Below are 16716 nucleotides of genomic sequence, written 5' to 3' on the forward strand. Positions count from 1 at the left end.
TTTAAAAATAAATATTTAAAATCAGGGCATAATAAACTTTATGTCATACCATGATATTAAACTTTCTGTCAAGCCAGATGATATTGTGGCTTGATTCCATTTTATGTTTTTGTCATCCTATGTTGGGCTATAGGTTTCAGCAAAAATAAATATTAATGCAAGGAAGGAATTAATATTGTAAAGAAATAAAACAGGAAGAAGTATTTATGTCTAAATAAACATTTAACTGTTAGACAGTTTATCTAATTTACATTTTCATTTTAAAAAATGTCCTTTGATTTTCTTTCATGGTAAGAAAACAAGATTTCAAAACTTCATAGTTTCTAAAAAATTTCGTTATGTATTCTATTATAAAATCTCTGTGGAAAGCAATTTTTTTTTAATGAAAAAATTGGTTTGTCTGAGATTTTCCGAAGACAAGTACAAAGGAGAACTAATGATAACCTGAAGTTGAGAAATCTGTGGTCGTGGTTATGGTGTTAACAACTTAGTGTAATGTATCTCACATTAGGTGATGGGATATAAGGTTGTCATACTGGCATGTTAATGGCATCTAAGCATGATGCTTATCCTGTTCACGTTTAGACTTACCTCAAGTTTTTTATTCATCCCTGAAAAAAACAATGAGGGTGGGCAGTAATAGCTCTTTCCCAGAAAAGCGAAATGCTTACTGGTATTGAGTGGGACTTCTGTATTCAGATGGTCCCCTTGGACCTCTATGTTCTCACTGAGATGTTTTTGGTCATGCCTGCATGTCTAAAAGGCACCACCACCCAGCATGAGGTGGAAATTCAGTTGTGTTCTGCCAGTGATGTGCCTAGAGGAGTTGTATCCAAATTTGTCAATGCTCTTTCAATCTTTCCAATCTTTTCTAAGACATTAACAAGACAGGAGTATTATAACCTTGTTGTGCTTGAGAATTCTTGCAAAAAAGATGTGCTAATTTATAATATCTGGTCAGAAGGTATGAGAACAACAGAAACAGGATGCATTTTGGCGCTTATTTGAGTAAAGCCTGAGAGATCAGCTGGGAAGACAAATACAGCATTTCTTCCAGTGTCAGAAAAAGTCTTGAAAGTTGTGCCTTCAAGTGAGTTGATTTAAACCAGGACAATTTAAATTAAAGGCATTTCTAATCCTTCTGGTAGCCTCAGACTCTTTAACTGGTATAAATTAGAGCTCTGCTGCAATGGGAAATACCAAGCGTGGGGTTGATTTTCTCCAAGCATTTACCTCTCATTAATTATTTTTACTGCTGTGGGGGTTCTGTTGCCAAATTGCAGATGGCATGAGAGGGCAAACTGAAGTAACAAGTTAAAATAATTTATTTAAAGAGGATAATAAAAGTGAAAGTAACTGCTGAGGCTGCAGTTACTATGAGATATACATTGCCATTAAATAGGTGATAATACTAAACTTAATTTGTATTGATTACTATTTTTTTATCACTGAGAAGCCTAAACTTTATTTTGACTATTTGCTTTTCTTATATAAAACTGGAAAAATATGCATATAACAATTACTTTAAAAAATGGAGATGCTCTATGTTGGAATACACTTATATAAATATAAAAGGAAATAAACAGCTGGGAACATTTTAGAAGAAAAACAGAAGAGAGGAAGTCTCTCCTCAGAAGAAAAATGAAAGACAGACACATATTAACTTTGTGTGGAGTGCTGTGACAACCATAATATGGTGGAATTTAAGGGCAAAAGTTTGGTGAAATACAGCCTATGACATAAAAAAATCCAGATCTTCTGGGAAATTGTTCCTGTGGAAGAACAAGTTCAGATTTTAGTTCTATGTAAATAGCCATATTGATTTTTCCTTTCAGAAAAGGCTCACTGTTTTCGTTTCAGATTTAACTACAGTGAGGGCAACACCACAGAAAAAGAAGTACAGAAAAGTGTTCATTTCTATAAGATTCAAGAAACTAGTGTCTGATGTAGTCAGATCTGCCTTTGCAGGAATAACAAATAGTCATCTCTAATGTTTTATTTCTTTGTGCAGATGTTCTGGCAAAGGCTATAGGGTTTAAGAAGCAAGAATTATAGTAAATCTTGAATGCCTAGAGGCATTGAAGACTGAAGATAAGTACTGCAGCAATCATTTGCAACCAGTCATTGGGGTTTTTTTAAGTTTTATTGCAGCTCTCAGGGCCAACCAACTTGTTATGTTACCCACCTTGGACAAGACCCCCTTTTCACACTGGTGAGGGGAAATACCTTCTAGCAGGTATTTCTTACTATGCTCTTTTTGTGTGGTGAAGCAGGCTTTCTTCTCTTGCTTATTGCAGACATAAGTCAAAGTAAATATGTCTGGTAGCAATTTAAAATGAGAATTAATCTGCTTAAAAGGAAACCATATCTACTGCTGAAAAGCAAGCCACTGATAATTAAACTGGATTCCAGGGCAACGTACTTCTAAGAACAATTTTCATCATATCACTGAGCTTTCATCCTAGATTTTTTTTTTTTTTGGCCTCTCAAAAGTCCATATCTGCTCTAACTCAGACATATGAGAACAGCACTGGGCTCTCAGTTGCCTGTCCAGCTTGGTGGCCTGCCTGGCCTGGACCTTGGAGAAATTCTGTATTATATAAGATCATGTGGACCTGGATATTGATTGAGGAATGGGCGCTGGTTAAATTTCTCTGGAGAAGCTATGATGTCAGCAGTCAAGTTTTCTCCATTCTCTTGTTCCTGGGGAAATGCCTTTCAGCTATGGGGAAAAGAAGACCACATGCAAATCTGTATGGCTGACCGGACTGCATCGTAGTGCAGAAGCAGTTCTGCCCTCCTCTGGTGAAACGTGCCAGGGCAGTTTGTCATTGCTATATCTCTCCCCACTGAGATTGCTCTCTTGCAGAGGTGATGTTTGAGTGCATGTACTTTGTGTGCTGCGGTGGGTGGGAAGAAGACAAACTCTTCAATGCTCCTGACTTTTTGATAAGGAACCAAACACAACTCTGAAGACTTCAGTTTCTTGAGAACTTTGTGAATGTGAAGGGGAAGCCTTTGATGGAAGAAGCAGCAAGCGCCCCAGCTATTTCTTTCCCATTTCATCCTCATAATCATCAACACAATGATTTTGCTTTATTTTTTAAAACTTGTTTTCTTGGCACTTCCCTGGAAGTGTGAATGCTGGCCTTTCGTATAGTACTGTTGGTAAAATGAACTGTGCCTGAGTGGGAGAAAGAAGACTCTTCTCTAAGCTTCAGAGAGTGCAAACAGTAGCAATTTTTGCCAGCCTTTTGGTCTCAAATGCAGAAGTCAAAAGCATGCTCCTGTTATACTGATATATTACAGTGCAGTTGTGTCAGTTGTAATGGGACTGGATTTCCTTGTTACATCACTCAACAGGGTGGCAGCTCAGGAAATATTGCTCAGGTAACCAGGTTTTTTGGACAGAGGAGAAACCACCATCCACAGTGCCCTGGAGAACACCTGTAAACGCAGGAAGAGCTAAAGCTTCTGCTCTAGCCTTAGCTTTGCTGCCTGAAATCAAATTATCCCCACTCAGAAGATGCCTTTGGCAATGTGTGGGTGGGGACTGATCCCCTCCTGGGGCAGCCTGGTAGTGCTGTGAGGCTGTAGGGAGGCCATTCCCCACCTCGAGGAGTCCTACCTCCCCAGGAGGGTTTTCATCACAATGACGACTGGATGGGAAAAAGTAAAAATTCTCCAAAAGGAAAATGTCATTGTGTTCTGCTGGGCAAAGGACCCTAAAGTCAGTGTATTCTTGAAATGGTACAGGGCAGAGCTGAAATCTGGGGTGTGCCAGGCAACCTACCTATGTCAGCTCTATCTGGTAGAAACTTTTTTTATTAGTCTTATTTTAGGAAATCTGATTCATTTTGATAACAATATCTTTTCTCTTTCTTTTTTTCTTCTGAATCTTGTCCTCCAAACTCACAATTTTTTCAATTTTTAACTTCCATTGGATTCATAAACCTTCAGCAATGCCATGACAGCAAACGTTTGTCAGAACTGCCTTCCAATGAGTATGTCCCAGGTGCTTGTCACTGCGAAAATCCATGTTTGCAAGTAGTGCAGCAGTTCTGTACCTTTGTGCTGCGGCTAAACGTGCCCTTGTTCTTTCTTTACATGGTGGGCATTGCAGTGTTCCCTCAAAACTGTCTTTGCTGAAAAACTGTTCTGAAAAAACAGAGGAGGGAATGACGGTCCTTCTCCCCTCATCTGTATTTTTTTGCAAGGGATTTGCTTTGAGAAACCCCTTAGATGGTTGTCTCAGGAGGGGCTATAGGCTTTGTACTTTTTTTTCCTGCCTCCCTTCTGTGTTTCATCTTCTGAGGCAGCAGAAATCTGTGCATTTTTGGAAGAGAGCAGAACACCAGGGAAGTGCTTCTCTAGTCCTGAAGTGTTTACTTACACCCTAACTGCACTAACTCTTCATCCATTTCTGCAACCAACTTAACTTTACCTGCTTTTATTGCATACCACACACACACAAAAAGACAACTAGAAGACAGTAAGAATTGCAGTGTTGCACTCAGTGTTTCTGCAAACTCTTCCTTGGCCTTCAAACACAGCAGCAGTAGGAAACAGCTCAACACTTCAAGGAGTTTGGGGCAGACACACTTTGTAAAGCATGTCATTTTGATTTCTCATTTTGGTCTATGAGGCCACTGAGGCAGCTGGAGCACATATCTTCTGTTGAACCTCTTCATTCTCTCCAGCCCCTCTCCTCCAGAAGGCAGTGAGGTTTGACTCCTACAACTGCTTGTTCAGAGGTGTCAGCATGTGTAACCTGCTGCTCTTGGGCTTCCCAGCTGGACTGACAGGATCTGGCTATGATCCAAGCAGGGTGATGTCTCCAGACCCTTTCTGTCTCCAACACAGGAGCAGTGATTTTTGTTCCAGTTTTCCCTGGCCTTCTCCCAAACAGAGTCAGAAGTTATCTTTTTGAATTGTTTGCAGTTGAGGAAATGCATTTGAAAATAAGGTTATAACCAATGGTATTCTAAAATATAATGGCATTAGATATGAAAAATGCAGTTTCTTGCTGTTAAGCCTGTGAAAAGAACCCTTTTGTCTTTTCCAAGTGTAACATTTGTTCAACAAGCTTGAATTTATCCATTGTGGCCAACGCTGAAGGTATACTTCGACAACTATGTCTTATGACTAATCTTTAATGGACTTGCTCTTTCTGATGCTAATGGTGAATCTGTAGTTTCATCCACAATTTGGAAACACAGAGTCATGTGGACCAGGGTGGATGGGATACATTGTCCAGGATGGGATGGTCCATGAACTTTTGTGAAAAGTGCCTTAACGTCTGTTTGTCACTGCCCTGAGGCAAAGCACAAAGCTTAATATCCATCTTCCCTGGTGAGCCAGTAAGAGAGAGAAAATCTGCAGATTAGAAACTCCTGGTACAAGTTAGACAGCTGATTTAGACAGCTGATTTAGACAGCTGATTAACTGGTTAAGTAATTGACTAGATCTGACTAATTAGTGGTTAATGGTAAGGTTCTGTCAGACTAAATTGATCTCTAGTAAGCCAAAGGACAATTATGAGCTTGCAATCACTCTGATTATTTTCCCCCTGCATTGTTACAAGAACCCCAGTTAGAGGTAATGCGATAATTTAGGACTATTATGTAAGGCTGTCTCCTTGCCACAGGACAGTGCTTCAAGCGCTGCTATAAATTGGGGCAATGCAATTCCTAATGTCTGGTGAGATATGTGATTAAGTAATAATTGATTTTTTTGGGGGAAACTTCTGTAATGCTGTCATTAGTTTCATATTGCCTGTCAATTCATTGCCCATTGAAGTGCAGATTGTGGCAGGCAGCCAAATAAACAGAAAACAAGCATAGAAGTTAAAGCTGGTGACCAGTGTGAGAAATGTAAACAGAAGGTTTAAAGCTCTTTTTCCAGGTTATCTACAGCCCTGGCTTGGTGCTTGGTAAAGCAGAAATTTTCTTTTTGAGTAGTCTATGTCAATGCCATCAGAATAGGAGCTTAGCTACACACAAGTAAGGTGCTTCAGCAACACAAATAGTTTGAGTCAGGTTGCGTGTCTCAAATATTTTGATCAGAAGCACAAAGGTGTTTGTCCACTCTGGATGTCATCTGTTGGATGCCTGGAAGGCATGTCTGGCAGGCTTATACCACTATCATTGCATATTGATGTACTCGCTGTAGCTTGTAATTGGTAAGAGACAGCATCAGGCCTTGTGGATTTTGACTTCCCCAAGAGGAATATTACTAATGAAGTAAGATAGATTTTTGCAACTAGAATCATTGGAACCTCGCTGTTTTCCTTTTTTATCTCTTTCCTTTTTTCCACCCTTTCAAATTACCTTTGATCTTTACAGAGATATTTCTATATATTTCCAAAGAGATGATGAAGTCAATTTGACTATCTATGATTGCAAGATATTTCTGGTAAGACACTTGCTGTGTTTCCACATTTGTTGTGTCAGCCATTACTCATGTACCTACTTGTTTACTACTCTTCTTGGAAGAGCAGGAGAGAAGTGAGACTAATAAAGCTATACACAGTGATAATTTATTCAGTTGTTAAATCAAAACAAAAAAGCACTCAAAAACTTGATTTAGAAATCTTTTAGCTGAAACCACATTTGACATAATGTATTCAATTTAGATGGAAATTAAATAAGTTATATTGGGCACCTGTAACAAAAGCCAAAGGAATGTAGGTATGGTTTACAAACTGATAATGTAAATCCATCCCCTTTACTTTTATCCAGTACATCCATTGTGTTTTGTCTTCCAGAAAGTGAGAAATACAAGTCTGGTTTATTGTTTATGAAGTCCTTTGAAGTGGGAGAGGTTTTACTGTGCCTTGTTTTATTTTCTCTCTTTGGTTTGTTCCACTTCTCAGTTTTAGCAAATTGAACATTCATTACAGCAGACTGCAATCCTGTTGCATGTTTTCCATGTGGGTGCCTTAATCTATAGGCTGGAGGGTTTTCCTTTCCTTCTGTTCCTAGAATTTGTCTTGTTGCAAATGAAGGGGTTTAGAAGACAGCTAGAATCTCACACTCACCTCTGGGGGTAATACCCCACTTCAGTTTCAGTGTCCACCTGAGTCAAGGCAAGGATACACACGTGTGTCTCCAGTCTGTAATACAGCACTATGAGTTCTGTGAAATGTGGTGATCTGGCCCAAGTCTTCTCCTGCTGCAGCTACTCCAGTTAGGACACCCTCCTGATGGTATGAACTCAAGTGTTGTCGCTTACCAACCTCTCACTGGCTTGCAAAGGTCTTGAGCTCAGGTGTAGCTTTTGTGGGGTGGGAAACCTTTCTGCTGGCAAAACTGCCAACCCTGAGCATGCTTCTGGGCTGACACAGTGTGACCACCTACTGCTGCGCAGAGGGAAAGTGAGATGCATTGCTCATCAGGGGATGCCAACTGCAGCCTGTGTGAGGAGATTACTGGGGGTGGGGGATTATGGTTCATAGAGACAGCCCCTACAGATTCATGATGGACCATCCAGTAAGGCAGGTATCAACTAGCTCTATTTGAGTGGCCACATTTATCCAGCTCCTTCTCCTAGTTTACCTGACTGTTTAGAAAGGATATATAGTTTTTCCATTGTGCACCTGCATAAAATTGAAAGAGATGACTTGTTTTAATGTAGTGTGGAGATAAACAGGTTATGCCTTTCTGACATGTTAGTTTTGCAACAATTGAGTATAGTTGAGTGAATATAAAAATCCTGAGGCCATTACACAGTGTAACTGGTCTCACTCAGGTTGGGTTTATTTAGGAGAAATAAATTCAGATTAAATGTTTGAGAGTTATTTCTGTAGTGAACATGTAATTTTTAAAATATCTTTCATTATACAGGGAATAATAATGAGACAGAAGTCAGTGCTTCCTTTGAAAACTGGATTCTGGCTCAAAGACTGCTTGTCCAGTTTCTGGAAACTAAACAAAAGTTTGAGTTAAAGTCACTGAGAAGAGATTGCTGAAATCCATTTCAGGTCCTCTGGCACAAAGCACGCAGGCGGAAATGTTTCCTTGCCAGTTAACTAGTGCTTCTCCTCTTGCTCCTGGTACTGTGTCTGATTCAAAGCTGTGCAATTCCTCCCCAAACCCAAGGCACACATGAAATGAAGAAACGACAGGGAAAAGGCCACATGTCTCAATAATTACAATAATATGATCTGTTATTCCCTTGCTTTCTGGCTCTGTGTTTGAGATTCAGTGTTAATGTGCTTGTATAACGAAAGGTGTTTCCTCTGCTTGTTTATACTAGATATGATTTCTAAACATCCTTGAAATTATTGGCCATAACATCTCTCCTCATAATGATATTACTTCAACTTGAGCCACTTATGGAAAGTACTTCTTTCTATTTTTGAACAGAAATGACAGAGAGCCAGAAAAATATGTATTTGTTTGCCTTTCTATTTTTGGTTTGAAATTGCTGGAAGCCAGTAGGTGGGTTTTTATTTTATGTAGGAAGACTTTATTTTCAAACTAAACCAAATGTTATGTATGAGGAGTGGCACATAAATAATCGGTTCTAGTAAAAGGAAAAAGTTCTTGTTAGAAATTCTTCTGAAGTGTGGCTCTATTTCTGGAAATCCTTTCTTGCTTGCTTCAGCAGAGTCTTGTATCCTCTTCCATTTCCCTCAATGATTCTTTCACATGCAGAGGGGTGAGTTTTATAGGAACTTTGCTGGCACCAAAACATTGGTATGTTTTCCTTCATCTTGTACACTGCACCAATTCATCATCTGTCCATTCTACCAACCAAAGGAAAATCATGTAGAGAGTTGTCTAGTGCTTGTGTTAACAAAATTAAATCACCTGATCTCACCTAAATGGATAACCACTAACTTGGTATGTCTTTGGAAGATAAACTCTAGTGTCTACTGTTGGACTACACAGATTTTGGTCTACAGGAAGGAAAATTACAATCCATTATGAGGTCTCATCCCATTCAGGAGAACCAGAAGGTCTCCTAATTTGCATTCCCAGAAAACACTTGGAATAACTCAACCAAAACAGCAATCAAAATCCTATAGATTTCTTTAAGATTAAAAACCAAAATGAACAAAAATACTTCATCCCCAATATTATTTATTCTCTCTGCATTTACCCTAAAAAACCCAACCCCACCCAACTCCAAAAACCATTGCAACCAAGCAAAAAGCAACCCCCCAGCCACACCCATGAGTTTTATTCTATTTATTTCATAGAAGACATTGGATAGCTTTGAGTTAGTGTTACTTACCATTTGTTGACTTCTAAATCAGCAAAATCAGTTCACATAACATAGCCTTATCTTTGGAAAAGTGGGTTTTTTGGGGTTGGAGGATAGAGTTGGCAGAACAAAATGTATTAAAATATTTTTTTTTACTCTACTACCAAGATTTACATTATATGAAAATATAACACAAAGCTGAAGTACACAAAACTTTCTCTTTTTACAGCTCTTCCATTAAGCTTTGAAGCCATTCATGGAAGCTGATGGCAATGTTCTCGTAAGTATAATTGAAGTTATGTCAGAGTTATTGATCAGCTGAAGAGGTCATATCTTGGGATTGTATCCTTGTAATCATAGAGGACTATGAGCAGCATAACAGAATAGCATATGTGAACAGCATCAGTATCCAAACAAGATCTTGCTGCTAGGCCAGGCCAAGTGGTGAGGTTACCCCAGTTCTGCTCTAAGGATGAAATTAAATCTACTGCATGTGCCTGATGCCAGGGGTGCCCTCACTTCCAAGTCCTACCCTTCAATGGATGAGAAAACATTAACATAAGATGCGAGCTTAGCAAAGGATTTTCTTAGCCACACATCTGTCTAGCCCCTAGGAAGCTCAAGAAAAGTATAGCTCTGTAGAATATAACTGTAGATCCCAGCTGCCTTTGGTGCCTTCTCAGATTCATGCACTGTGAGTTGAATTTCATGTGACATGGTGTTCACTGTTAGCCCAATGCCCCTGTTTTTCCTTGTAGAACCAACTTTTTTTGTTTCCTCTGAAACAGCTTCGTATACATATTTCACCCCATTTTTTCTCCTGGGGACTTTGCATGTTGCAAGCCCTTCAGTCTCCAGGCAGATGCATCCCTTGGTGTGATCCTTGGCTGTTCCTGGCAGCTGCCCCCAGATCCAAGACACCTACAGCCTTTGACACAGCTCTCCATGATTAGGAAGGGTCAATTATCCTTTAACTGGTGGTGGGGAGGAACCTACCCTGATTGCAGCCAACAGACCCATCAGTCTGTGCAGTGGGGCATGAAGAAGGAGCGAAATAAGGGGGGCTCAATTGAAACTGTGCTGCATTCAGGCATGGTGGTAACAGGGCAGCTTCCCCTGGTAGATGTAGGAACAGCTGTCCCTCCTGGGGCAGAGGCTTCCACACAGACTGTTTTTTTTGAGGGGATTTGCCGCCCTCCAAGTCCCAGATTGCAGGAGGTGTCAGGACCTCTCCTTGAGGCCAGGAGAGATGGCCCTCTGTCTTGCGGGAGCTGTACCATCTTGGGGGAGCTGTGCTGGCAAGTGAAGGAGACAAAGTGTGCAGACTGTGCAGCATCACAGTAAATGAAATGGAGAGAGATAGGGTCTTCTCTGAGACAAAATAGCTTGACGACCATCAGTCCCCACCTGCAATTGAGAAGTAGGCACTATCCACCCCCATTGTCAACGTAAGCAAAACTTCTGCAGAAGGGGAAGGATGGAAGTTGGTTATTTCTTGTATCAAGACAAAGGCTCCTACCCCTCCTAAGAACTTGCAACTGCAAAATACGTTGACTGCCCTCATAATTGAAGTGAAGCCAGATGTGCCTACTAGCAAGGGACCTAGTTTACCTAACTGTAAACCATGCAAGGCTTCCAAGAAGAAATGGTGAGACACTGCAATGGGGGAGTCCCTGCTGTTAGAGACAGAGGCATCCCTCTGTAGGCCCTGACCAACCATCTAGAGGTTTGCTGCCTGGTGGGGGCCAGGATCCAGGATCTTGTGGAGAGACTGACAAAGCCCATCCAACCCTTTGACTTCTATCCCATATTGTTATTCCATTTGAGCACAAGCGATACTGCGAGTGGAAACCAGTACATGCTGGGGGCCATAGAGCTGAAAAGTAGCTTTGCAGAAAAGGACCAGGGAGTCTTGGTGAACATCATGTTGAATATGAGCCAGAAACGTGCCCATGCTGCAATGAAGGCAAATGGTATCTTTGGCTGCATTAGACAAAGTATTGCCAGCAGGTAAAGGGAGGTGATAATTTATTTTGTGCTGGCGAGGCTGCCCCTGGAATGCTGTGTCCATTTCTGGACTTCTCAGTTCAAGAGAGACATGGATGTACCAGTGAGGCCCAAGGACAATTAAGGGACTGTAGCATCTACAGTACAAGGGAAGATTGAGTGAGCTGGGACTGTTATCTTGGAGAACAGGCTCAGGGGGATCTTATCAGTGTGTAAATACTTGAAGGGAGAGTGCGAAGAAAAGGACATGGCGGTAATGCCAGGTTGACAGTTGGACTTGATGATCTGAAATGTCTTTTCCAACCTTAAGAATTCTATCATTCTTTTCAGTGGTGCCCAGTGACAGGACTAGAAGTGATGGGCACAAACTGAAACACAGGAGGTCTCCTCTGAACAGTTCTTTACTGTGAGGACGATTGAGCACTGTCACAGGTTGTCAAGAGAGACTGTGGAGTCTCCACCTTTGGTGATATACAAAAGCTGTCTGGACATGGTCCTGGAAAACCAGTTGTAGGTGTGGGATGAACTTAGATAACCTCCTGAAGTCCATTCAAGCTCAATCATACTGTGATTCTGTGGAAAAATAAGACTTCTAAACTGACAGAAGTCTTTGCTGAAGTTGTCATCTTTTCTCATGCTTTTGCTCATCACTGGAGCCTACCTGGCACAGAAGTGGCTGTGAATAATATGCAGTCATACAGGTTCCTTTGTAATTGGCTCATGGGTGTATTTGCCAAGTGGAGGAGTAATGGATAGCAAGCTTAAGTCTCTCTTGTTCTGCAGGATCACTATCCCATCCTGTTCAGCCCTCAGTAAACCCAAACCTACCAAAAAAGATTAAACCTGTTCTCTACTGCCAGTCTTGCACAAAAACGTATGTTTTTCAATTATTCAAGAGCTTTCTGAGAATTATTGCTCTTAGATTTCCCCTGGTAACTAGAAAAGATAGAAATAGATCTGTTGTTCTTGGTTTGTTTTCAGTTGAACCTGTGGTAATGAAATAAATAATTTCCCATTTTGAGCTTTATAGAAAAACATCTACCACTGTCAGAAGCAAAACCATTAGTTTCAGATTGTTCCAGTGACTATGTCTGCCACTTAGAGTACATTCATATCTAAAACAGCTGTTATGCCCCTGGTACCACTGGTTTTATTGGTAGTAACTCTGCCATAAACAGTTTTCTCTCTGTTCTGCACTGGTAAGAATGTCTGTAAGAGTGAAACTTAAAAGTATCTCTTAATCAATATTCAACCCGGAAGATTATTAACTTTTATAAACCCATTTTCAGAGAAGGAAAACTTTAATTTACTTCTTGAGGAAAGGTTTGCCACTGGAGACTTGCTAATGTGTTGTATTCTCGTGAAAAATTGAATCCAAACTCTACTGGTGAGGCATTTTATGAATTTTGTGGTAGATTCATTTAAATGCAGGTTTCCTATTGGTTTGAGATGAAAATAGTTAAACAGTTAAAACTGTTTGTTTATTTCATAAAATATCTATCTGACTCCAAACACTGTACTTTGGAGAAAGAGGTTGTTTTTATTTGTTTATAAATCAACAACATTTGGGAAGGCAATTTTGTGAATCGTGCCAGATTTTATTACTGCAGTTGGGGATAAAAGCTTTCTCTTGTGCAGAGCAAAACAGCTATTTTTTATAGGATGAAGCAGGGTTTCTGAACAACACTAAGACACATTTAAAAATTGCTGAATTCCAGGTTTAGTATTAATTTGTTGAATATTTACTTCAGTTTTCAGGAATATTGGGAAAGACAACTGGAAATGTATCTTCATTCAAAAATTTTCATTCAATAGTGATTTTGTTACAGATTTATTACTAATTTTATTAAGACAAACTAAATACAGTGCTGGCTGAAGAAAATTCCCTTTCTTCCACCATTAATTTCCCAAATCTTCCCACAAAATATGAAGAAAAGTGGGTTCATCACCCCTATCCACTTGCAGCACGATATCATCATTACCACTGAATAATAAATGCATATTTGTAAATTCTTTTACCAAGCCCAAGTTCTTACTAGGTAATCAGTTTTTTCCTCAGTCTGATATAAATGGGGCTCTAACAGATGATTTACATAATATGGGTATTTAACTCTTTCTTGACAGGTGACCTATAGACCATGTTATTTTGCTTTAGATCATCAACAAGGTTAGTGGAAAGATTGCTTTTTCCTCACTTGTGTAGAGAGAGCCACATCCTGTCTCAGGTCTTGTACAACTTTATGTTGGTTAAAGATGAAATGACCTGACTACAGTATCATGGCAAAGATGTGATGTTGCCTTTACTACTTAGTTTTTGTGCAAGGTGAGCTGATTTATATTTAATTTTCTTAATATCATTTTGGGTTTCTCTAAAGGAAAGTAATTAGTTTGTCTGTGTGACCCACTGATTCCCTGAGGTCATATATTATTTCCATGTGTCCTTACCAGGGCATTACTTTCTTTGGAATGGCACAAAGGGTGGCCTGCACAGGATGGGGAAATGACAGAGACTCTTACAGAGCTGATGTGTTTTCTTATTGCTTTTCTTTGTGTGTTGTCATGGAGAATAGTCTGAGAGAGAAAAAGGCAGTGGTAGAATTAAAAAAAAAAAGGAAAAAAAGGAAAAAAGAATATGCAATGGTTAAGCAGGAGTCTGGGATTATTCATTCCTGGTGAAGCTTCCCACAAGCAGGTTGTTCAGGTTGTCTCAAATAGGCACCAAATAAGCACACCATGGCAATACGCATTCTGCGCTGTGTGATACATGCTGCAAAGATCACTGCTTAGGGAAAGTTGTAGCTCTTGTAAACACTGGCGGCAGGGATCTCTTCTACTACTATTTGCAGACAGTCTAGCTTTACTCACCTTTAATTTGCCTATGAGAAGAACCATCAAATTTTTCAAGAATGATATGAAATCGGGTTTTGTTTTCCTGAGAAGCTGGAAAGGCAAAGGAGCTACATTAGGGATGTTCATAGCGTAGCTCTGCAGCGGATCAGGTAGCTACCAGCTTTGCATAGCAACGTTGTGGCCAGCATATTAAATCATATGTCATTTTATCCAGCATTTGTCATCCAGAGGCTTCAAAACCTTCCTAAAAATAGAAAAAGGTGAATGCTTTAGTTGCCACACTAGAGATGGAAAGGTTGAGGCAAGGAGAAGTCAAGTGTTTCGTCCACAATCACACAACTGACCAGCCTGTCTGGGGAGAATTTACTCCAAAAACCAGACCTTCCATTTTCAATGACCTCCTTTTTTGGTCTGTGGTCTTCTGTTTTAGTTTCATTTTCCATGTGTTTATGCAGGATGAAATATATAGACTGCAAATGAGTAAATATGATTCAATTTTGTTATTTTTAAATGTCCATATATGTTGTGTGATTTTTTTTTTTGTTAAGAAATATTATGAAACTCTTACAGAGGAAAAAACACATGCTTTACACTAAAATAAAAAAAAGAAAAAAGGAAAAAATTTTTTCTCTTTTTCAGGGTTTCTTAGAATGAGCTAAATGACTATCAGTCACCTGGCATGTATTTCAGTGTTTCCATGTTTGTAAATCTGGTTTATGGAGCATAATGAAGCATTAAAATGCTGGAGTTTTAACTTCAAAATGCAGAATACAATTCAGGCAAACACAGCAAAGTAGAAGCTGCCTGTGGGTGCAGAACAGGAAGCACTAGTAGACAGACACATGTAATAGAATTATGTTTGCTCTTGCTCAACTAGATGTACATCAATTTTAATTAACATATTTTATGCTTCAGCTACTAACGTCCCTTCAGCAGTGAGTGGGTTATGTGTTTCCATCCTGCATATACCACCAGCATCACCACCACGTCCTTCTCTATCTTCCCCCTCCCCTTTCTACACAAATGTTGCAACACAATCTGAAATTTCCTCTTTTCTTTCCTTCCTGCATTTCTTACAGGTTCCTTTGCGTCAGAAGGCAAAAAAGAAAAGTCAAGGTAATGAGAGATTGTTTTTTCTTTTCTCTCACGGATTCCTCTGTTATTTTCTTAGTGTGTCTTATTCTTGAGAGGGTGAGGATTTTGTACTGCTACTCAGCTGGTGGAAGGCTGCTTTTTAACTCCACTGATTCTTGAACTGATTCTGAGAAAAATGACAACGGGCTGTTCCTTTGGACTAAATCCTTGTGGTATGTTAATTGAATCAAAGCTGGTAATCAGTGAGCTAGAATCAGCTGCCTGCATAGAGATACACACTAGCGGTTTTCATGTACTTGGCATAATAGTTTTCTCTAGCTGACTTAAATAGATGTATTCTTTTCAGTGCAGCTGTGTGAAGGAAAATATATGCATGCTTCTCTTAAAAGGATCAAAGGATGTATTTTTAATTTACTACATCTTGTGTATCTTACAATTAATTAGTGTCTGCATTATCTATAGCTTACTATTTTGTTTCTGAACATCAGCATGCCTTTCAAAAGAATGTGTGTTACTGTCACAGCCATTATAAAACTGAACGACTTCTAAGTATATTTTAAGATATGCTTGGATGATTTTCTGAGATTGCTAAATAAGGTTGACATCTTTAATTGGCAGCAACATCTTTCCTGGTAATGCACTTTTAAGAAAGCAGAACACTGTATTTTTAATGGCACAGGATTCTTTGTAATGAGCCGACGGAGGATATCGTGCAAAGAGCTGGGACAGGCCGATTGCCAAGGATGGCTCTACAAAAAGAAGGAAAAAGGAGCTTTCATTGGCAACAAATGGAAAAAGTTCTGGTGTGTGCTAAAGGAGTCATCACTGTATTGGTACAGCAGTCAGCTGGTGAGTACAGTGTACATCCAGCTCCGGGTGCCAGACAAACAGCATCTGCTGGGACTGAGACAAGGGCAGCTGTGGTTACAGTATAGATGCACCCTGGAGGAGTACAAATAATGGGGTTTATTTCTCAGTCCTGACATTTCCTGTGATCTGGGAAGTGTATATGTGAATGTGACATATGCAGAAAACTGCTTTTTCTAGTTCAGCAAGTACTTGTGAAATGTTAACTTTGCTGTCTGTTCTGCCCTGTAAAAAGCTGTTCTTTGAAGTCACTAGTGGTCTTTGAATTTGGAAAAGATTTTCCTGGGTTGAGCAGTTTGCAGACACTTGCTATCAAGACTCGAAACAAGAATTCTTCTTCACTTCTGATAAATTTAATTTTCAGAAGTGTCTCTCCTGTTTTTCTCTCCATCCCCTTCCACATGGAGAATATTCTGTTTATTTGTCTGACTGGTTTATCTTTTTTCTTCTATTTTTTTTTTTTCCTTTCTTAATTTTTTTCTTTCTTCTTTTTTTTTTTTTTTTTTTTTCATTTCAAGTGCTAGAGAATAGCTGGCTTTACTTCAGGCTGGTTCGATTGGGCAGAGAGGATGTCTTGCCCATTCTAGGAAGATTCAGACAGAATTATTCCCTTCTCTTTTCTCTCTTGCACTACTACCTCTAAAAAGCTCCTATCACAATCAAATGATGAAGTGGCAGAGTCCAGAA

General features: G+C 39.6%; 1 protein-coding gene across 3 annotated transcripts in view; it reads left to right on the top strand.

Moving 5' to 3' along the window:
* The window catches only part of IPCEF1 (interaction protein for cytohesin exchange factors 1), a 63769-nt gene that overhangs the window by 5846 nt on the left and 41207 nt on the right, over positions 1 to 16716 (top strand). Inside the window, exons 2-3 of one of the 3 annotated variants that reach the window (XM_051801690.1) lie at positions 15147 to 15183; positions 15842 to 16011. In XM_051801690.1, the coding sequence (XP_051657650.1) occupies positions 15853 to 16011 (159 nt within the window). In that variant the 5' untranslated portion in view covers positions 15147 to 15183; positions 15842 to 15852. Of the gene's footprint in view, positions 1 to 15146; positions 15184 to 15203; positions 15375 to 15841; positions 16012 to 16716 lie in introns of those variants that run through there. The other 2 variants (XM_051801689.1, XM_051801691.1) reach the window with 2 other exon arrangements.

Source organism: Manacus candei, unplaced genomic scaffold, assembly GCF_025592945.1.
Source record: "Manacus candei isolate 608988 ecotype Guabito, Panama unplaced genomic scaffold, ASM2559294v1 h1tg000052l, whole genome shotgun sequence".
Taxonomy (NCBI): domain Eukaryota; kingdom Metazoa; phylum Chordata; class Aves; order Passeriformes; family Pipridae; genus Manacus; species Manacus candei.